Source organism: Colobus angolensis, unplaced genomic scaffold, assembly GCF_000951035.1.
Source record: "Colobus angolensis palliatus isolate OR3802 unplaced genomic scaffold, Cang.pa_1.0 Scaffold197, whole genome shotgun sequence".
NCBI classification, from domain to species: domain Eukaryota; kingdom Metazoa; phylum Chordata; class Mammalia; order Primates; family Cercopithecidae; genus Colobus; species Colobus angolensis.
This window is the reverse complement of record NW_012115121.1, coordinates 2,355,073-2,378,652: the sequence shown is the minus strand read 5'-3', so window position 1 is coordinate 2,378,652 and position 23,580 is coordinate 2,355,073. Positions and strand designations below refer to the sequence as shown.

The window sequence follows — 23,580 nt, the reverse complement described above, 5'->3', positions numbered from 1 at the left end:
TCTGTGAGACCTACCTTTTTAGATTCCACATATAAGTGAGATCGTATAGTATTTGTCTCTCTGTTCCTGGCTTATTTCACTCAGCATAGTATCTTCCAGATTAATCCATGTTGTTACAAATAACAGAATTTTCCACTTTTTAAAGGCTGAATAGTATTCCTTTGTGTACATACACCTCATTCTTTATCCATTCATCTGTCAATGGATACTTAGGTTGACGCCATATCTTGACTATTGTGAATAATGCTATAATGAACATAGAAGTGCAGATACCTCTTCAACATACTGATTTCAACACCTTTCAATAAATATCCAGAAGTAGAATTGCTGGATCATATGGCAATTCTATTTTTAGTTTTTTGAGGAATTGTATGAAACTAAAAATTTCTGCACAGCAAAGAAAACAATTAACAGGATCAAGAGACAACCCAGGGATTGGGAGAAAATATTTGTAAAGCACATATCTAATGAATGCTAATATCCAAAAAAATAAGGAACTCAAACAACTCAATAGCAAGAAAACAAATAACCCAAATAAAAAATGTACAAAGCACAGGAAGAGAAACAATCAAACAGGCAACCTACAAAATTGGAGAAAATATTTGCATACTATGCATCCAACAAAGGTCTAGTATCCAGAATCTATAAGAAACTTAAACAAATCAACAAGAAAAAAACAGATAACCCCATTAAAAAGTGGGCAAAGAACATAAGCAGACACTTCTCAAAGACATAAAAGAGGCTGATAAATATATGAAAAAATGCTCATGATTTCTAAGCATCAAAGAAATGCAAATCAAAACCATAAGATATGCCATCTCATACCAGCCAGAACTGCTTTTGTTAAAAAATCAAAAAATATTATGTTGTGAGACTGTGAAGAAAAGAGAAGGCTGATATACTGCTGTAGGGAATGTAAATTAAATTTAAGCCACTATGGAGAGCAGTTTGGAGATTTCTCGAAGAACTGAGAGCTATTCTACCATTCGACCCAGCAATCCCACTAACTGGGTATATTCCCAAAGGACAATAAATCATTCTACCAAAGAGACATATGCACCTGCATGTTCCTCACAGCACTATTCACAATAGCAAAGACATGGAATCAATCCAGGTGCCCATCAATGGTGGACTGAACTTTTTAAATGTGGTACATATACACCATGGAATACTATGTAGCCATAGAAAAGAACAAAATCATCTCCTTTGCACCAACATGGATGCAGCTGGAAATCATTATCCTAAGTGAATTTATGTAGCAACCAAATACCACATGTTATCACTTACAAATGGAAGCTGAACATTGGATACACATGGTCATAAAAATGGGAACAATAGACGCTGGGGAATACAACAGTGGGGTTGGGAGGGGGAAAAGGGCTGAAAAAAACTACCTGTTGGGAACTATGCTCACTACCTAGGTGATGGATTCATTTGCACTCCAAACCTCAGCATCATGCAATATACCTTTGTAACAAACCCGCACATGTACTCCCTAATTCTAAAATAAAAGTTGAAAAAAGAAAATAAAAATGGGCAAAGGATCTGAACAGACTTTTCTCAAAAAAAGAGATATAAATGGCCAATAGACATAATGAAAGAAGCTCAGTATCATTAATCATCAGGGAAATTTAAATTAAAATCATAATGAAGTATCACCTCCAACTGTTAGAATGGTTATTATCAAAAACACCAATGACAACAAGTGTTGGTGAGGATGCAAAGAAAAGGGAACCCTTGTGGAGAAAAGGGAACCCACTGATGGCAGGAAAGTAAGTTAGTACAGCCATTTTGAAAACCAGTATGGAAATTCTTCTACAATGATTTTGATGCTCAAGAGACACATTCCTCTTTTCCCTTGCAAATATAGTGTCCAATGCTCAATACCTTTATGGAGAGAGCTCCTAAAGGAGAGTGGAATCTTCTCCAGGTCCAAGAACTCCCTGTGGGGACATATATAGGGAGAGAATATCTAAGGAGATAATTTCTGCATTCCCAGGGTACACATTACTTTGGAGAGCCTGGAACAAATAATCCAAGAAGTGCAAAAAGAACATGCTTTTCCCTATCCCCACCCTAATCTGTTTACAAATTTCCATGGGGGGAACTGCAGAGTGAGTCTAAAGGGCTGGCAGCACTTGCATAATCCAAACATCAATCAATAATACTTGGAAGAAAAATTGTAAAGTTCTCAGTATATGTTTTTGGTTTCTCTACTCTTCCATTTGCAATGTAACTATAAATATAATAATATAAAAATAAGTGAGATTAATATCCTTGTTTACTATCAGCCATTCCCCCTACTCCATCTCAAAAAATGAGCTACGGCCAGTGGAATGATTTCCGTTTTACAGAATAAAAGTTAATCTCAGACCCACCCAAAATGAAGATTCCTATTAGAGTCAAATCACATGTCCTAGGGTGGAAAAATGCCACAAGGGTCTGCAATAACCTGACGTAAGGTAAGTGTAGATCGACCTTTCTAAACTGCCATTCAGTAGAGGGTTGGAAAATTTTCTATACTATGGAACCTATAATCAACTGCTGAGATTAAAAAGAACTCATCAGCTATGAATGCAGCTACCTCTGGAGTTGACACAAATCCTAAACTCCAATGTACAGTGATTTAAATGAGCTAGGACAGGTGAATAGCTTTGGAAAACAGCATAAACAGGCAGTGTTCTCCCTGTGGCTGAGAAATGCAATTGTTCTTCTAGAGCTTGGCAGAGTTTTGTTTTGTTTGTTTGTCACACCAAGCCTTAACGAAAACATTTATTTCTGATCCAGGTAATCTGGATGTGAAGAAGCAAAAATAGGAAATCCATTGTATACATAAATTTTAGGGGCCTGGATACTAAGCCTGCCCATCCCAGGTTTTTATCAAAGACTACTGTGAACACATCTCTCAGTTATCTAGAGTCTCCTTGTGACTTCTCACTCATTTCAGGCAGTGATTCTAAACTTGACAGGCTCTCAAAAGACCTTGAGGGTCTTCAGAAGGGAACAATATCCATCTACATCTAATACTGTTCATGTTTGAAGAACTGAACCATGCCTTTGACTTGGAACCAACAGGAACTTTCATCCCAGGCTCTGACCAGGGCTTCTCAAGCTTTGAGGTGTATAGGAATCACACAGGCATGTTAACAAAATTCAGTTTCTGACTCAGTAGGTCTGTAGTGGGACCTAAGATTTGCATTTCTAACAAGCTCCGGAGTCCTGCTGACACTATTGTTCCAAGGACTATGCTTTGAGAACCTTGAGGTAGATATTTTCTTTCAAAAGGACTCATCCAAATTAGTAGAAGATGGGTGATGTCCTGAGCAAAGTTGGGGCTCATTGAAAATGGAAGGGAAAGATGGAGCAATGGCAGTGAAGTTGGTAGTGGTTGTCACATGGTTTGCCAATGCCAGCCATGCCTTGCTGATAAATCACCTTTCTTCTCTGTTGGCACCCTCTGGAGAGGGACACAGGTATGTGTGCACATTTTTTAATGCATTCTTCTCTTACTAGTTTTAAAGCCAAGGAATTAAACTGTGTTCGTATGATGGCCCCTCAGTACACTTAACCGTTATCTCATGATTTGGGTTTGTTTGCTTGTTTGTTTGTTTTAGTTCGCTTCTCTGGGATTTGTCCAGCTTCCTAGATCTCAGATCAGAAGTGGAAGTGAATGGCAAATAAAAATAAAATGGTATAAGATGAAGAAGACGAGAGCACTTACTCAAAGCTGAGAAAACACAATTTACCAATTATAAAATAGTTTCCAAATGTTTAATGTCAGGTTCAACAATCTTACACACAGAAATAAGATGATGAACCATCAAGCAAAACTAAAGTTTGTCATGCTGGGCTTGATGAGGAAGGGAATTATAATATATTTGAGAATGATGCTCATCCACAGCCACCACCACCACCACAAAACAACAATGGAGGGAAATAGAAAATATTAGTTATCGATGAGAGTTAATTATTTGGAAAATTAGTTCATGTGGGACTAATCATATACCTAGATTCAAACAGAACAATTAGCAAAGTGTTACTTTAGATCCAAAGAATTTCTTTGAAAATAACTCTCTTTTATGGGAAGGCAGAGTCAAGTTTCCAAAATTATGGTTTTAAGGAAAAAGAGGAAAGAGTTAGCAAAAAAGGGTAATATGTTCAAAGGGCCTAAAGTGTTGGGGTTTTCTTAGGTGCATTTGATTAAAAAGCTCCTACAAAACTTAGTCATCAAAACAGCTGCACTGAAAATAATTTTGTTGAGAAAATGCATTTTGTCATCTGCACAGGAAGTCATTACGTAATGGGGAAAATATGCAATGACCAAGTACCAAGCAGTTGTGTGGTTCTAAACTCAGGGCCTGTCATAGTGAAGTGATCGTATAACTGTGCACCATAATGTCCATTGAGTGTGTCATCCTGTCTTCACAGGGGAGCTACCATCATATAGGTCTTCACAGAGGATCTACCATGGTATAGACGCAATCAACACTGTTTTATGAATGTCTAAAATTACAATTGAGATTAAGCAGAAAAATAAAGTTCTGAAGTCAGTGATCTAAAAGAACAAACGTTCAACTACAATTATGCTTGAAATACTTAAAAGTTGTCAAACAGGCCGGGCGCGGTGGCTCAAGCCTGTAATCCCAGCACTTTGGGAGGCCGAGACGGGTGGATCACGAGGTCAGGAGATCGAGACCATCCTGGCTAACACGGTGAAACCCCGTCTCTATTAAAAATACAAAAACTAGCCGGGCGAGGTGGCGGGCGCCTGTGGTCCCAGCTACTCGGGAGGCTGAGGCAGGAGAATGGCGTAAACCCGGGAGGCGGAGCTTGCAGTGAGCTGAGATCCGGCCACTGCACTCCAATCCGGGCGACAGAGCGAGACTCCGCCTCAAAAAAAAAAAAAAAGTTGTCAAACAAATCTTAATTTACAATTTATGGAGCTGAACCAATTTAAACACTGCCAAGAAAGACCAGGAAACCAGACTTAATCTTTCCAGTGCTTTCATCATGGTCCATTGAACAAATGTGGAGCTATATAATCTTGAGTGATCACACTGCCACTATACCTCTAGATCTCTTTTTTACTGTATGAAAATATTTGCAAGGAACAATTAGTCCCAGTGACATCTTAGCTCTCCCTTCCTTGTTTTCACTGTATTTCTAGAGCAGAACCCTGCATTAGACTAAAACATTAACTCTACTGTAGTGATTCCTGTGTTATTATTCTGTCATTTTACTGAATTGTCAAGTCTTGGCATAAATGGCAGATCATATGGAGACCACAACACAGTGATAGGCCCTTTAATAATGGTTTTAAGGAGTATTGAGTTTGCGCACAACAACTTCAACCAACCTCCCAGTGTTTAACAACTTCAGTGTTGGGATACACACGTGAGCCTCTGACTCTTTCCACTGTCACATTTTAATGTCATCAGGTACATTAATAATTCCAAGAAGAAGCAATCTCATGCTCTCAACAAAACCACCCAATAGCTTAAATTTTGGTGCAAAATCCTAGAAATCATACCATTTGATGACTGTCTTTAATATGGCTAGTTTCTAATTTTTAATAGGTGTTTTAATTAACAATCTTGTTTCATTGCAAAGTGATTTTAACACTGAAGTCACTGTTAATATGAAAATACTTTATACAATGAAGTATACATTTTACAATGAATTATACAATGAAAATACAGTGAATTACACATTTTAGTATATGTATATATATATCAAATGTCCATAATCCGTTAGTACATATATAAGCATATGTAATATGGATATGTGTTTGTGTGTGCGTGTGTGTGAGTGCTTACACATAGAAAGAGCATGTCACTGACTTTTTATTTTTAGAAAAGTAAGTCTAAATCATAAAATTTGGTTACACTTTAGAGTGAAACAGACTTAGATTCAAACCCCATCACCAACATTACTGGCACTAGGCCTTGGTCAAGGGCTTCCTTCTTCTCTACCGTCAAACAGAATGAAAATTACTTCACAGGCCTATGGTAAGGATTAATCACAAGAACATAAAGTCCAAGCATTGCACCTGATACATGACAGGCACTCCACTTCAGAAAGAGTAAAAATTTTCCTTAAAGCAAGTCCAGTGCTTTGGCTGGATTAGGTAAAATTGAGAATAATGGGGATATTTTCCTAGTAGGTATGCTGAAACATATATCTAGTCAGTCACCTAGCACAACACATGAATATATAAATCAATAAAGCTTTCAAAAAATACATCGTTTGGGTTTGGAGCAAAGGAAATGACAATTTTTCCTGTTGAATGGTCTTTCACTCAATGTTAAGGTTGATCACTTAATCTTGGAAAATCCAGAAAATTCAACAGCTAAAACTCTCACCTACACCCTAATGCAGTCATTTGGGGTCTGTGTGGCTCTTTGTATTACTCTGCAATCTGTTCCACCTGCATCTTAATAGGTGGTCAAGTCATAGCTGAGTCCCAAAACTTCACTTTGGAATGTTCTGGCCTTTTAGGCTCAAAAAAAAAATGTGTTTAGATTTAATGGTTTTATGGCCCATCAAATCCTGTGTGGTAGCCTCTAATTGCATCCAGGGGCTGGAATTTCTTTTAAAACCCCCCCCCTTTTTTTTTTTTTTGACAGTTTAATAAGAATTTGCTAATATGCTGAGCATTCCTGGAACGCATTAGGTAGGTTTTAATTTTTCTTGATATGAGGTCCCAGCACTCCCTCATGTGGCACTTGTCCACATGACAAGTCAGAAGCAAAAGGATAAATGAATATTTAATCATTTTTTCTCTTTCTTTTTGATTTCTCATGTTTAAAGGGAGAAAAAACCATCTCAAGCAGCTCCATGAAAGATGAAGTAAAATATTATTATAGCTACTGTGCATAAAACCTGAGAGGTTTCCATGATAATATTCTTAAAGCACCAAGTGGTATAGTAAGCATTTTATTTATTGGATATTTGAGAAGTCAGAGATTTCAGAGATGATCTACTTATCCTGGAAGACAAAAATTTAGCTTAATGATGCTACCTATTTTATATGTGTTAGCATTATGTTTATTACTGCTATTTCCAATATGTTAAATATTCATAGAAATAATTTTGTATTCTTCTTTAAAGAATATAAAGAAAAAATTTCAAAAACATAAATAAAAATTATCTGCTAGAGTTTCAAATGGATGTGCCATTATAAGTAGAGGCACTTATAAAACAGCTTAAATATTATGAGATTTACAACTATTAAAAGGTTGATTAAGTAACCTATTGAATCAATTTTTTATTCATAACACAGTACATGAAAAACTGCCCTCCATTCAGTATCTTTCAGATATTTTTCTTCCACTTTAAAAGACTTCTTAGAATTTTATTTTTGTTCGATTGTACTTCATGACCCATTGTTTATGCTCCTAAATTTTGCAAAAAGTGAGTATTTCCTAATTAATTTCACTTTCTGTGGCTTGCTTTATCTATTCAAAGTTAAAAAGATAAGACAATAAAATATAGGATGTTTGCAATAAATATTTTAAGATGATAGCATGGTGCTTGCCTTAGGATTCTTCCTATAGTTAATGACATTTCAAAATACCAGTAACGGAGCAGGATGTTATAGGTAGCACTGCCTAAATGATTAATAACTGGAGCAAGGCATTTAACCTTTCTAAGCCTTGATTTCCACATCCACAAACGTTGGAGAAAGTTTCTTAGGGTTTTGCACTCACACATTTTAAGATGGTGGTAAGGATAGATGAATAAACAATAAAGTCAAATTGCGTGGCACATACTAATTGCTCTATAAATGCTAGTGATCATCATTTTTCACAAGACTTTGAAGTATCACTTTCAGAGTTTATGCAACATTTATTAAATACATGTTTATGTTTTTAGCAATGGTCAGAGATAGTTACATATCTTGTTCCTCTCCTACAGACCAAGAATGTACTTTGAGAAATGGACATCAAATGCACTCAAATGCTCACTGCCTCATCTAAACCCTCCAGGGCTGACACAGTTCTGTGGAAAGAAGTGGCCTGACATAAAGTGCATCTAAAACCTCAAGGGCTGACATAAAGTGTAAATTTCAGAAGTGTTAGAAAAGGTAGCTCTATACTTTCAATTGTCTCTCTTTTTGCGTTTGATAAAGTTTTAAATGGGATCAAAATCATTTATTTGTATACTGAAAATATTGCAAAGAGCATCCTCCACTTCTATGCCAATTTTCTGGGTTTTTGTTTTTGGAGATTTTTGTTGTGAACGTTTTTTCTTGTGTGTGTTTCTTTTTTTCTTTTCTTTTTTTTCTTTTTTTTGTCTTACCAGTAGAACTATTTAAAGAACTTTTCTTTTGAATGCCAAAATGCAATACAAGTAGCTGCATGCTCAGTGTCACACCTAAGTTCTGTAAGATCCCTGGGAACAAGCCCAGCCTCCTTGGGACGTGGCATTCAAACCACTGGTCTTGCTCAAGTAGCTCACTTTATCAATGAAGAAATGTAATCCTAGAGAGTGAAAATGACCTGCCACAGAAATAAAACTAGTTCGTGGTAAATTTCCACATAAATCTGATGTCCCAGATGGACAGCCCAGGGGACACTTGTAGCCCACAAAAGTATTTACTTTGGCCCACACATTGTTGCCCCAAACAGTGTTTTAGGGAATTTTGATTTATTTGCCCACATTTAAAAACCAGGAGATTGTACATAGAAATCAAGATTTCTGGCTTCTCTTAAAATTTTGGAAGATTTGGCAGCCCCACATCCCTGCTCCCTTGGGTCATCAAGAGCTAAGATGTGGCTGCCCCCTTCTGATAGAACATGAAATCTCAGATTCGCTGCAGTCTCCACCCAGGAGCTTGCACTGTTGTTTCGTTTGTTTGTTTCAGTTTCATCTTTTTTTGGACATTTACATTACAAGCCTGGCTCCTAAAGGTACCCTTTTTTCCCAAGGTTTCTGCATAAAGCTTAAAATAAAAATATTTTTAGCAAAGAAAAAGAACAATTTTTATTTCCACTAAGATGTAAATGGAATATTCTTTACTGAAAGTGAGTTTTTGTGTGTGAAAGATAAAGATTTTGGGGACTTTGGGCTCTGAGGGGCAAATAAAGATAGTATATAAGCATTTCTAGCATTTATTTCATGAATCCTCACAAGAACTCCTACAGGTGAGAGCTCTGATTGAGCAAACATACAGGACATCTATGATTTGTTGCTTATCTGAAATTCAAACATAATGGGCCCTCTGTGTTTTATTTGGTAACCTTGTATTCATCATCATTTTGAAAATGAAAAATGTATAGCTTCATTGGTCACTCTACAACCATGCAGCAGTGTAAAAGAGTAGAGTTCAGGCCAGGCGCAGTGGCTCACACGTGTAATCCCAGCACTTTGGGAGGCAGATCACGAGGTCAGGAGATCAAACTATCCTGGCCAACATGGTGAAACACTGTCTCCACTAAAATACAAAAAATTAGCCAGCCATGGTGGTGCGCACCTGTAGTCTCAGCTACCCAGGAGACTGAGGCAGGGGAATCGCTTGAACCTGGGACCCAAAGGTTGCAGTGAGCCAAGATAGCACCACTGCACTCCAGCCTGGTGATAGAGCAAGACTCTGTCTCAAAAAAAAAGAGTCAAGATCAGTCCTCAGTCCCAGTTAATAAGGTGGATGTGCCCTACAGTTGTGAGAGGAAGGGCAGAAAGGCCCTTGAAGTTGAACTCTGAATAAATCTGGACAGTCAACTGGGAAAACGAGACTATGGCACCATAGCAATTCCCAGAACTTTCTGGAGGCCCATTCTAATTACTCAGGCCAGACCATTGCCTGTGGACACCAATGGGTTTCACTTACTCTCACTGACCATGCTGAGGGGGACACTTCTCCAGAGAGATTGATAACCCCTGTTTTCTGAACCTGGCTCCAACTTCTCTTCCTTGCTAGGGTCTAAGTCCTTGGAGACAGGAATGCTTAGGGGCCAGATATTTAGGAGGGTAACAAAAAAAAAATACTCCACAACAAGTTCCATAGATTTCACCATATTCCCAAGGATTGATTTGCTTGAGAGGATTTCCATATTCTTTCTAGGAATGATGGAATAAATCCAATAATAACTTCATAATTCCATGTAAATTTTCTCAGTTTTCATAAATAAATCTCTGCCAAGTATGAATATTCTTACACTGTTACTTAAATTTGCCTGTGGCTATCTATAGCCTTCAGTTAGCTATTATCCTGCTTTGCATACTTCCAGAAGCCAAAAATTTGTGAGAGCAAGTCATCTTATTTGGAAACGATCTCAGTGAATTGAAGGAATGGGGAAGTGAGAGAAGAATGGGAAGAAAGCCAGTAAAAGAGGGTATGTTCATGGGCAGGCAACTACTGTGGACAATGTGACTCAATCCTTCCAAGAATCAGTGGGTGACCATATTAGAAAATGCTTCCGTTACCCTGATCAAAGAGAGCTGGGGTATTTATCCACCTACTGCTGTACATCATTGGCTAGGGAACCCTCTCTCCCATTCCCCTACTTCAAACACACCTATCCATGGGTTCATCTTGCAAGAGATAATGTCAGGCAAAAAGTGGTAGGTCTGATGGAAATGGGAAGCAAGACGGGAATACATCCAGAGCACAAGCACCATCTATTCCAGGCATTCATCCTTTCCTTGCAAGTAACCTACTGTCCCACAACCAAAGCACACCTGCCAAAGAGCATGCTACTATTAGCTGATGACCGTCAGCTTTCTGGATATACCTAAATATTAAATAGACTAATAACCTATAGATGGTCTTTGAAACATAGGAGAAAACTTAGAAACCCTGGAGAAAGGTTTCTAGTACAAATACAGAATAGAAACTCTGATGTTGCTTCCCTGATAGGAACCCAATGGAGGATCCTAGATTTTTGAGTGCAGCATGTGCACACTTCCATTGCCTTCTCCAATTCCTCTGTGATCTCGATGTCACCACCCTCTCTTTGTTCTGCTGGATCCACCTTATCCAAATGTCTATTGTGTAACTTATTCTGCCAAGGGGCCTGTTTTGCATGTTCCTAAAACTGTAATTACTTCTAGGGGATCATAATGGGCTTCTCCTCATGACATTTCATAGGACTTTCTGAAATTAAAGCTCTTGCAAAGTGGTAAGGAGCCCAGATTCTGGAGACAGAATACCTCTATCTGAATCCCATCTCTATCACTTATGAATTGTGCATCCCTAGGCAAGGTTATTCAGCTGGTGTGTGCCTCAGTTTCCCCTGTGTAAAATAGATGTAATAATATGACCTATTTATTTGGGTTGCTCTGAGGCTTCAATGCTATAATACTCATAATATACTTAAAATAGTGTCTGGAACATGATAATTGCTTTATAAGTGTGAAATAAATCTAAGGGGATAAGACTGTAATAAGCATTTAATATCCTCTTATGGTTACTTCTGAAGGAAATAGTCCTACTTACACTGTCAAATCATAGTTTCTAAAGAAGCTTTCTTTTCTGCTTTCTTCTCCTCTTTCTTCTCAGCCCAACTCCACCAAGAATAAAGACTGGTCTTGGAACCATCAGAAGTGACTTGGAGAATAAATCTGTCATTGACAAGCTATGAAAAACTGTTTTCTCTGTAACTCTAGCTACTTGCCCACAAAATGGGGACAGAAACACCTGTCAAATATCAAATAAAGTAACATGTGTTGGTACGGTCAGGCTTGGTTTCTCCACCCAAATCTCATCTTGAATTGTAATCCCAGGTGCTGAGGGAGAGACCTAGTGGAAGGTGATTGGATCGTGAGGGTGATTTCCCCCATGCTGTTCTCATGATAGTGGGTGAGTTCTCATGAGATCAGATGGTTTTATAAGTATCTGGCATTTCCCTGCTTGCACTTCTCTCTCCTGCCGCCATGGGAAGAAGGTCGTTCCTTCCCCTTTGCCTTCTGCCATTATGGTAAGTTTCCTGAGGCCTCCCCAGCCATGCAGAACTGTGAGTCAGTTCAACCTCTTTCCTTAATAAATTACCCAGTCTCGAAGAGTATCTTTAAATCAGTGTGAGAAGGAACTAATACATGTGGTAAAAATAATCTGCTGGTTCCAGGGTGCCTTATTAAGTGAGCTCTGCTTTTTGCCTTCTCTGCTTCCTTTCTTCATTTCCATTCTCTTCATGGTCCCTTGTCCCTTTATCTCTACTCTTTCAAATCTAATTTTTATAATTTCCTCCTTACAAAATAATTCAAAGAAGAGTTTATAAGATTGAGCCAAAAATCAGAAGAGTATAAAGTCAGGAGCAATCTCATCACTTATAAATAAACATTTGTAAATTGCGATATTTGAAACTAAATGTATTTTAGGACCTGACTATTGTTTGCAACTGATTTCTTACAATTTTAAATTAAAATATCATTCTATGCTATTGCACTCTTCCTATAGTATAATTTTTTAATTTGATGCCATTTTTATGCATCATATTTTTTGCAAACTATCTCTAATTATGAGATATTTGGGTATTTTTTCTAGTTATTCTCCTGCTAAAAATAAGAAGCATGAAAATCCTTGTAGAATGATTTTTTTCCTCAAAAATCATAATTATTTCCTTAGAATTCCTAGAAGAGAATTTTTAGCATCACATGGAATTTACATTTTTAGAGCTTCGATATACAGTGCCAGATTATTTTCTAGGAAGATTATTTCACTTTACACTTCTCTCAACACTGTTTGAGAATGCACGTTTTCTCCCTAACCTAATCATACTGCCTGATCTTAAAATAAAAATTCGATATCCAGAAAATAAAACAGATGGTCATAATTTACATGTCTTTGCTTATTAATGAAATTGAATATTTTTCATATGTTTATTGGTTACTTTTATGTCTCCATTTGTAAATTTCCTATTTATATCTTTTGTTCATGTATTTCTGTTTGTCCCTTTGAGCAATATATTATTTTCTTCTTCAAATATAAGGGCTTTTTACGTGGAAAGGACATTAACCCTTTACAGTCTCATATTTTTTTCAATTTATTTCAGTTTACCATTTACTTTTTATTTTCATTGAGATTTAAGAACACTAAAGTCTTAGTTTTTTAGTGTTCATTTGTTTTCTTTTGTTCTAAGGTTGTTGCCTATAGCTTCAAGCCTGAAAGGGCCTTTATTATCTTGATTTTGTATAGATATTTACCCATTTAGTATTTTCCTTTTTTTTTTCTTCTCTCTACTTATGTTTCAGGATTACCATAGACAAAAGGCTGGGGCCCCAAAGCCACTTATTTGTGTGTGGTCCTAGAATTAAGAAAGCTGCTAAGTCTGTCAGGCAAAACCTCATTGTGCCTTTCTGATATCCCTGACAGAATTTTATGTCAGACATTTCAAGAAGGGATGTGAATTCACAAGATCCTTAATTCCTAAAACTAAAATGTTTTAAAATATTATATAGTCGTATTCTTTTCCTGTCCTGCTTAGCATCAAAAGAATTCATTTCCAACTTTTGTATGAGTTTCTGAAGCAGAATTTGGGGAGAATGTTTACTCTCCACAGCCTTTCAAATGTTCACAGTTGCTAGAGAACTGGAAATTAATAAATTAGCCCTAATAAGAGATTTCTTTACATCTTATTTGATTTTCTCATCACTCCCTCCTAAGGCAGCTGGAACTGCTCTATTGGGAATATAACTCATCCATAACAAAGAATCATGATCCAAAACCATGGAAAAAAACACAACCAACCACACTGCTCCATGTACTCTTCGGCTGTGAGAACAACTTTGATTTGGGGGAAGCAGGAGAGTTTTGAGATAAGGTAGCCACAGGGCTGAATTCCAATTCTGTAACTACCTAGCTGTGACCTTGGGCAAGTCTACTTGTCAGAGATCCATTTCCTGAGACAGTACTATTAATACCCACAATATAACCAACAGTTACTGAGCCAGAACTTTGTATACCTGAACTCATTCAATCCTCACCATAACCCAATGAGGCAGGTACAGTTTTTGTCCCCACTTTACAGCCAAGGAAACCAATGCAGAGAGAGAGTATCTTGCCCAGTCACACAGCTGGAAAGAAGAGGAGCAGGACATGTAAGAACAAGCATTTTGATGATAGAGTTTATGAGCTTAATGTTTCTGAGTGTAAAAACATCAAGGAACACGTTTGCTTGGTGCATTCAGAGAAGGAAGTTGATAAACGTTAGCCCCCTTCTGTCCCTGTGGTGACAATCTTCCTCCTACCTCGCACAGTGGCAAGCTCGCCATCCACATGAGCCATGCGCTGCATGGCCGTGGCCCCCACGCATATTGGCATGCTGACCCTCTGTCCTAAAACAGAAGTCGACAGATCTGTTTCAGCAACATTCCGGAGCATCCTTGGATACAGTTTCCATCTAGAATTAAAAAATAAATAAATAACATAAAAGGCTTTAGAGTTTCAAAAATATAACCAAAACTTTGACATTACATTTTAGTTAAAAAGAAAAAATATGATTGGATTTTTTCCCAAAAAGCAAATGACTTTACAAAGCTAATGGAAAAGAGGCAATTTTACTGTTAGGATAGAAAGTTAACAATTAGAGGGTAATTAATTTCCCAAGCAATTATTTATTAAAGTATAATTAATATATAATAGTATTCACTCATTTTAGTCTGTACTTTTGTGAATTTTGACAAATGCATACAAATGCATGGTGTAACTGCCATCACAATCAAGATCTAGAAAAGTTCAATCATTCCCAAAAATGTCTCCATTTTCTTTTGTAGTGAAACTCTCCACAATTCAATCCCCTGACAACCACAGACATATTTTGTTTTTGTCCCAATAATTTTGCTTTGCAAGAATATCATGTAAACAAAATCATACAGTATGTCACCTTTTGAGTTTGGCTTCTTTCACTTAACATAATGCATTAGAGATTTTCTCATGTTGTTGTATGTATCAATAGTTTGTTCCTTTTGGTTGATGAATAGTATTCCATTGTACAGGGGCACCATCATTTGTTCAATCATTCCCAAGCTAAAAGACATTTGGAATACCTCCAGTTTGGGGCAAAATTCTAAATAAAGCCACTACAAACATTCACGTACAGGTTCTTGTGTGAACGTAGTTTTCATTACACTTCCCCAATCTTGAAAATCAAGATGGTATACAAATGCATAGAGTTTAGATTAGAGTTTAAGAAGATATGCTATGTCTAGTTTGTCTCCTTTTTATGTGATCAACAGCAGCTTCAGGCAATTACTTTTAAAATTATAATTTGATTTCTTCAAAATTATTGAGCTATATGCTGCATTCATTAAAGTCTAATGAAGAGGGTTTTTTTATTAGTTTAACTTAACACTTTTCTCAAAAATGTTATTTGACAAAAACTGAAATTTGGGGGTTGAAAAGTTTTTGACTCCTGAAAATTATTTTAAATGACTGTTTCTGTGCTTCTTCTGTGTTGGAATGAAAATTACCAATAAACCAGCAACCAAAAATTCACCAGTAAGATTTACAGGAGAACTAGTTGTCTTTCCTCCTGTTAAAATATATATCTCCTATTTGTTTTGATTTATAATTCTCCTCATTACTGCTGATTAAAATTGAAGAAAATACAGCACTATTTCTAATATGCACCAGTATAATAAACATGTTGTTCAGGCACACATATATTTCTAACCAGCATTCATCTAGTATTACCTAGATTTAACTCTGCTTCCAGAAACAGCATGACTTTTTAGTAAATATAGTGAAGTATGATATAGTAATGCAGTAACTTGAAAACAAAAAAAAAAGGAAGAAAAAGAAAAAGGCCTTAATTGAAGTGTACTTCCTGTAGCGGAAGAAGAAATTCTGCCTTATAGTGCTTTGTGGAATAGCTAAGGGTCTGTAATCTAACCCTTCCTCACATAATAAAGTAAAAACATCCAGTCCCTGAAAAGCATAATAAAGAAGTTTTACTGTGTGATTTCTATGCTATTCCTTTGAACATCATAATTGTCATTATTTTATGTCACACCACATGCTCTGTTGCTGAAAGTCTTTTCTTCTTGACAGACCCTCACAGCATGATTCTTTGATCTCCATTTTGAAGGGGGAGAAGCAGAAGCCTTGAAGAGAGTTTTTATTACCAATCATCTCTAAGTGTGTTATTAGAATGAGAGAAAACGATCTTAATAGCAGCCATTGGCAAGCCAGCCTTGGAAGGCATTAATATTTACTTAGAGCTAGAGAAACAATGAAAGCTTTATGAAAAGAACACACAACGCTGCAGGGCAGCAGCTGTGTGTGTGTGTGTGTGTGTGTGTGTGCGTGTGTATGTGTCAAAAGGGACATTTTTAAAGGTCAAATTCCCATTTATAAAGCAAGGCTAAATCCTTCCATCTCCAGACAGTGGCTTTACGCTTGTCCACTTGGTGGCGCAGTCACTTTAATAACTGTGGGCTCTTACTTTCCCTTAAACAGTATTTTCTGTTCTGAGGATGTTACAGAGGTTTGTCAACCAATGCACAGAACGTAATTCCTACGTAAAATTAGATAAAATCAATGGAATGGAAACATACATGTTATCTAAAGAGTCATCCATGTTTTGATATTTTTCAAATAGTAATAACAGCAACTATGTCAGATAGCTCACTAGCTTTCCAAGCCTTGCCCAACCCCACCCCAAATTTAAGTAACTTTCCCACAATCATACATAAAATAACACCTCACCATATTCCCAGACTGTGCTCTCCTTGGCCTCCACTTTGGAAAAAGAATTGGCTCAACTGGCAAACAGTTGAACCAATTGAATAACAAACTGCTTTCAAAGGATAGAAAATGAGATGCCGGAGTAAAGGAAGTGGGGTAAAGATGAGAATCTGTTCACAGGAATTTTGGCCCACCCCTCACATCTAACAAGGGCCTCAAATTCAACTTATAAAAAATCAAATGATATACACACTCCTCACAAAGTAGCTGCCCCGTTGAAGGAAGGCACCCATGCCTCACCCAGCTTTATAACTGTATGCTATTTCTGAATCACACCAACTACACATTGTGGGTTCATGTTTTATAAGTTGTGTAATACTATAATATTGCATTCCAATTGTCTCCACATTAATTTTTTACTCTAAGCAGTTAAAATATATAAAGCAAAAACACCTTATTCACCTGTTGTGGATACTAGATAAATGATTTTGTGACATTTATGCCTATGAGAACACAATGTCACTGGTAAGTTTATATTATTTCTCAAATATTAAAGTGAAAGAATGACATCACTTTTACCTATCTGTTATTTAAAAGAAAATGACGCAATCTTCAGTATCAATAGGTGACGCAGCAGAAAAGAGTTTCCTTTTCTGAAATCATGAGGGCTTCCAAGTGTCCAAATTGTTGAATTATCTTCCATCAGTGATAATTTCAGAAAAAAAAAGCTATGACAAATGTGAAGACCATTGTTGAGAAGGTTACTTTGAATTAATGTGTAGGAGAAACAAATTACTGTTCTTCCTTGAATTAATCCCAATCAACTCCAGCCATGCAAAATGTAGCAACTTGACATTTGCCCTGTTTTGTTATAACTGCAATAAGAAATTTTGTTCTTCTGGGTGGTTCCATTTATTTGTCCTTTTCAACATTTTTTTTTCTATTGCCACAGTAATATTAAAGTCTCAATTCTTACCCAAAAATATCTCCAAGCAACTGTTGGGTGACATGAGTGGCCCATGTCCCCAGAACTCCAAAATGTGGTTATCAGAGCTGAGTACAGAGAAATAAAAGCTGTCACTGTAAATGACCTTTTGTTGTACTTGTGAGACAGGGAGGTGTATAAATTTTGTAAATGTGTTTGAAATACTCTGACCTTGCATCACAAAAGGTTATCAGAGGTTTGATTGTTTTGCACTTTTCATTAGAATCAGAATGTGAAATCTCAGGTTGTTTTCCTTCATGCCACCAACCCAAAGTCTCCACAACCCTGGTAGAAATACATGACGCAGTGTGAGGAACCAAGGGTCACCTAGCGAGTCACAAAGCAAAAGAGGAATTGAGATATTAGCTACGTAACAACCCCTAAAATGTGTTGCAATAAAAACTCAAGTAGTTGATAATAAAATAGTATCAGCTGTCCTCCAAAGAAAGTTGATCAATACCTTTTTTTTTTTTTATTTAAAGCTGAACAAAAGAGAATGATCAAGGTTCACGGAAAAGGTGGCACTGCAAATTCATTTTCATTGTCTGTGTCCTATCCCTAAGTTACTCGGTACACACACAGGATGGGAATACTCACTGGAATACCATGTAATTCACATAAGGCATGAGGCGCTTTTCCAGTTCACAACTTAGAAGTCACCAAACTTTCTATGCCTCCCAAAGTTTCTACAATTTATAGGGTTGCATAGGTCATCCATCTGCTTTGGGGCACCCCTTTGCATCCTCTCTGAGACCGCCACTTGGCCAACTATTTGGGGCCCATTTCGCATCAATTCAATCCAACAGTACAATGGAGGTTGATAGGCATCCAGTGGAATGTAAGCTCCTATGGACAGGAACTTTGGCTCCCTGCTTTTTCCTCAGTATGTAGTACACAGTGTAGCTCATGGAGACTCCTAATTAGCCCTAGTTAATTAGCTAGCATGGGACAAAGGGAATTAAGAAGTGAGGAAGGCTGTGTATACATGGAAATAATCACTTGAGCATTGGAGGCCTAGCAATGCTGAGACACTAACCATATACATCTGTCAAGGGTCTGAAATTTCCTTGGTTGTAATAACCTATTTGGGTTAAGGTGTTTTCAAGAGATCACTCACAGGCAAATTTTGGTGGACAAAGTTAACGTTGGCCCAAAAAGGGACATCTTCCCAGAGCAGAAACTTTTAAATGAGTCCAAAATAGTAAATAATGGTGCAGAATTTTAAGCCCCTCTACTCTCAGTCAACTTCCCTTCCCCTGACTTCCCTGGCGTTTGTTGAGCTCATTTGGGTTCCAGGCAAAACTTGAGACAAAGTCAAGGCTTGAAAGAGTTGGGGAGTGGCCCTGTCCTTCATCCCATCACCATTTTCAGTCTCTACATGAATTTGTGGGTGAATCAGTGCTGCCTACCAGAGGCCACCTTGGCTGGGATGATTTTATTTCTCCTAATTTAAATATAGAAAACTGATTTTGAGTGATTTTGTTGTAGACTAAAGAAGAAATCAGGGAGGAAAGCTGATTGTCTCCCCACTGCATATTTTCTGCCTTTTTCTCTTTAATTTATCACCATCAATGAGTACCCACAATACTGAGTGCCTTTACTAAGAGCCATAATGTTAGATGGATGAGACTGAGTGGAGTGGAGTGAAGGCTCTCCTGTCTTGCTCCAGCAAATAAACCATTTTTTATAACTGCTAAAAAAAAAAAAAAAACCTTTGAAATGATTTTATTTCTTGTTTTTATTACAAACAGAAAACATTAAACCATGTCATCCACCACCTTGTGCTTTGAAATATGAAAGTCAAGGGAAAACTAATTTGGGAAGAGAGATGAAGTGCTTTGAAGGAGAGATGAAACAGCAAGGTTGAAAGATTAATGCTACATAGACAAATTGAAATCTAAAGTGAAAGTTTAGACAACAGTAATCAAAATGAATGATAACACGAAAAGCCAGCAGGAAAAGAACATTTGAGCCAACAATCCAATCTGGTTCATCCGGATAAGATGGTTATCTGGCATTGAATGCTGTTTCCTACACCATGAACATAAGCACTTACTGTCATACTAAGAAAAAGAAAAGTCATCCGAATTTATCGCTATTTTTATATGTAGTTAAATTAATTGTTATCATACTTCCAAGTGAAGTGAACATAGGGTTGGCTCTTGCAGTCAGTTGTTCAAGATTCACAGGCTTGGAATATTTTTTAACACTTTAAAGGCCCAAGATTTCTTACACCCCCAAGAACTTTCCCCTCTCTACCAAGCATAAATCTGAACAAATAATTTCCCACCACCAACGTAAAACTAGGAGATCTTATTTTGGTACAGTCTTTGTGTAATTTTAAAACATGATTTAAAAAAATAAATTTTCTGGGCCGGGCGCGGTGGCTCAAGCCTGTAATCCCAGCACTTTGGGAGGCCGAGACGGTGGATCACGAGGTCAGGAGTTCGAGACCATCCTGGCTAACACGGTGAAACCCCGTCTCTACTAAAAATACAAAAAAAAACTAGCCGGGCGAGGTGGCGGGCGCCTGTAGTCCCAGCTACTCGGGAGGCTGAGGCAGGAGAATGGCATAAACCCGGGAGGCGGAGCTTGCAGTGAGCTGAGATCCGGCCACTGCACTCCAGCCTGGGCGACAGAGCGAGACTCCGTCTCAAAAAAATAAATAAATAAAATAAATAAATTTTCTTACCTGGAAAATGCTGCAATATTATCAGCCAAAGTTTCTTCATCATTTGCTCCAGACCTATAATAGTCATATATAGACTTTGGAAGTACTGATTTAGCATGTTGTTCGTAATCGTTGATACAAATTAGCCGGGGGAGCATTTTCACAGGTTATTGTTATCCCAGATGGAGTTTTTTTTTTTTTTTTTAATGTATTGCTTTCTACATCCTCACTGTTCTGCTATTTGTCAATTATTAATAGACTTTTGCCAAAGTTCAGATTTAGTTCTCTGTTGCTTACATTTAGTGAGCAAACATACGCTTAGCCTTTGAAATTTCATTTGTAGGCTAGCTTCCAAAGAACACCGAAGTCACTATCTGCCAAAGAACACCGACGTTGAGGTTGGGGAGGCAGCAGAAGGTGATTAGGTGTCTATCACATTAAAAAGGGCAAAGGAATAAGCAAAAATTTAAAGACTTAGAGGAATACCTGTATAAAACCACTCTTGGTTCAGTTTTGCCTAAGGCTGCTTCTTACACATGGTCTGTGCCTGTGCTGTTTGCTTGATACCCAGAATGGGCTACCCACTCATTTTCTTTCCACATTTGGATCATGCACAAATCATATAAACAAGAGCTTATGATCAGAATGAGGCATCCATGAAATACAGTGCATCCATGCAATTCAGGACTTCTGTACAATAGAATATTTAGCTGATTGCAAACATAAACATTTGGCTTTAACATGGAACATTAAGGCCAAATTTACAGCTAATTTTTTTACTCATTCTATATATTTCAGGTTTACAACATGATGTTATGAGACACATATACATAGAAAAATGGTTACAATAGGGAGGCAAATATAATATATCATCTCATGTATTTACTTTTTTGTGTGTATGACAGGAACAGCTAAAATCGACTTATTTAACTAAAATTCCTACTATGTTGGTGTGCTGCACCCATCAACTCGTCAGCACCCATCAACTCGTCATTAACATGGCACAAGTATACATATGTAACAAACCTGCACGTGTGCCCTAGAACTTAAAGTATAATAAAAAAATAAATAAATAAATTGTTTTTAAAAAGTATTAAAAAAATTCCTACTATGATACAATTTTATTAACTTTAGTCCTCATGTTGCACATTAGCTCTCTAGACCAGGGGTCCCAAACCCCCCAGCATGGACTGGTACCCGTCTGTGGCCTGTTAGGACCCAAGCCGCACAGCAGGAGGTGAGCAGCCGGTGAGCAAGCATTACGGCCTGAGCTCCGCCTCCTATTGTGAACTGCACATGCCAGGGATCTAGGTTACGTCACTCCTTATAAGAATCTAATGCCTGATGATCTGAGGTGGAACACTTTCATTCCAAAACCATCCACCTACCCTCACCGCCTGTGGAAAAACTGTATTCCACAAAACTGGTCCCTGGGACCCTGTTGTAGACTCATGCATCCTACATGTCTGCTATTTTGTATCCTTTGACCTGTATCACCCCATTTCCTCTTCCCTGCTTCCCACTAGTGGTATTCACTCTCTCATTCTCTAGCTCTGTGCATTTGAAGTCTTTTTAAAAACAAAATGCCACCTATAAGTGAAATAATGCAATAGTTTCCCTTTTGTGCCTGGCTTATTTCACTTAGCGTAATGTTCTCTGGGTTCTCCTGCAAATGACAGGATCCCCTTCTCTTACAAGGCTGAATAATATTTCACTGTGTATCTATCTATACATTTTCCTTACCCATTTGTCTCTTAATGAGCATTTAGGTTTCCCATTAATTTTTTTTTTTTTTTTTTGTTTTGAGACAGAGTCTTTCTCTGTCTCCCAGGCTGGAGTGCAGTGGTGTGATCTTGGCTCACTGCAGCCTCTACCTCCCAGGTTCAAGACATTATTCTGCCTCAGCCTCCCAAGTAACTGGGACTACAGGCATGTGCCACCATGCCCGGCTATTTTTTGTATTTTTATTTAGTAAAGACGGGGTTTCACTATGTTGGCCAGGCTGGTCTCAAACTCCTGACTTCAGGTGATCCAACTGCCTCGGCCTCCCAGAGTGCTGGGATTGCAGGTGTGAGCCACTGCACCTGGCCTACCACTAATTCTTAGAGTCTTATCTTGCTTTGGAGAGGGTATAGGGAAGTGCTATTCCAAAAGACCTGTGGTCTTAATCTACAATGTCACTCAACCATGGAACACCTGGGGAAGATTCACATTAGTAAGACGTGCTCAAGAAAGCAATGATTGTAACTACAGTTAGACCTGAGTTTCAATCTAGGAGCCTCCACTTAAAGCTGTTGCCAGTTGTTCACTATCTAAATTCCAACCACCTACACCTGTAGGAGAACTTGCTCTTGAACTTGGAGCCTGTTTTTCATAAACATAGCCTGCCAAGTAGTATAGTTCCATGCCCTGTGGAGCAGCCATCAACCACAAGCCCAAGAAAGTTGGTGCATTAAATACCCCAAATTTCTCATTCTTCTGGTGGGATTACTTCTAGGCTTATCCTTTACATTGCGGGTTTCATTTGCCCACAGTGTGAGCTGGTTGATAATCTACATAATCTATGCTGTGTTGGCTACCTTCCTTTTTTTTCTGAGATGGAGTCTCGCTCTGTCATCACACTGGAGTGCAGTGGTGCGATCTCGGCTCACTGCAACCTCTGCCTCCCAGGTTCAAGCGATTCTCCTGCCTCAGCCTCCAGAGTAGCTAGGATTATAGGTACATGCCACCACACCAAGCTGATTTTTGTGTTTTTAGTAGGGATGGGATTTCACCATTTTGGCCAGGATGGTCTCCATCTCTTGACCTCATGATATACCTGCCTCAACCTCCCAAAGTCCTGGGATTACAGGCATGAGCCACCGCACCCTACCTGGCTGCCTTCCCTTCCAATCAGACTTTCCTACTCCTCATTAGTGCTTCCTGCACCTCGCAGATAAACTCCTTGTGTTTGAATGCTTGCCTCTCGGTCTCCTTTTGGTGAAACTCAAACCAAGACAAAGAAATATTCATCCCTACCCTGAGGAGTGACTGTGAGGACAAAGGATATCTCGTTGGTGAAACACTTGGCATACAGTAGGCACAGCTGACCTTTGAACAAAAAAAAGAGTCCACTTACATGTAGATTTTCCTTAGATTCTTCCACCCCTGAGATGGCAAAAACAACTTCTTTTCTTCCTCTGGCTCCTCATTCTACACGATGTGAAGATGACAAGGATGAGGAGTTTTGATGTTCCACTTACACTTTATGAATAGTAAATATATTTTCCCTTCCTTATGATTTTCTTTTTTTTTTTTTTT

At 37.9% G+C, this 23,580-nt stretch overlaps 1 protein-coding gene across 1 annotated transcript in view; it reads right to left on the bottom strand.

Annotated features, from left to right (window-relative positions):
- HAO1 (hydroxyacid oxidase (glycolate oxidase) 1) overlaps positions 1–20,533 on the bottom strand; it is a 60,076-nt gene extending 39,543 nt beyond the window's left edge. Inside the window, exons 1-2 of the mRNA XM_011941005.1 lie at positions 20,302–20,533; positions 14,188–14,339 (exon numbers count right to left, since the gene is read on the bottom strand). Coding sequence (XP_011796395.1) covers positions 14,188–14,339; positions 20,302–20,438 — 289 coding nt within the window. The 5' untranslated portion in view covers positions 20,439–20,533. The remainder of the gene's footprint in view (positions 1–14,187; positions 14,340–20,301) is intronic.
- Positions 20,534–23,580: the final 3,047 nt, after the last annotated feature.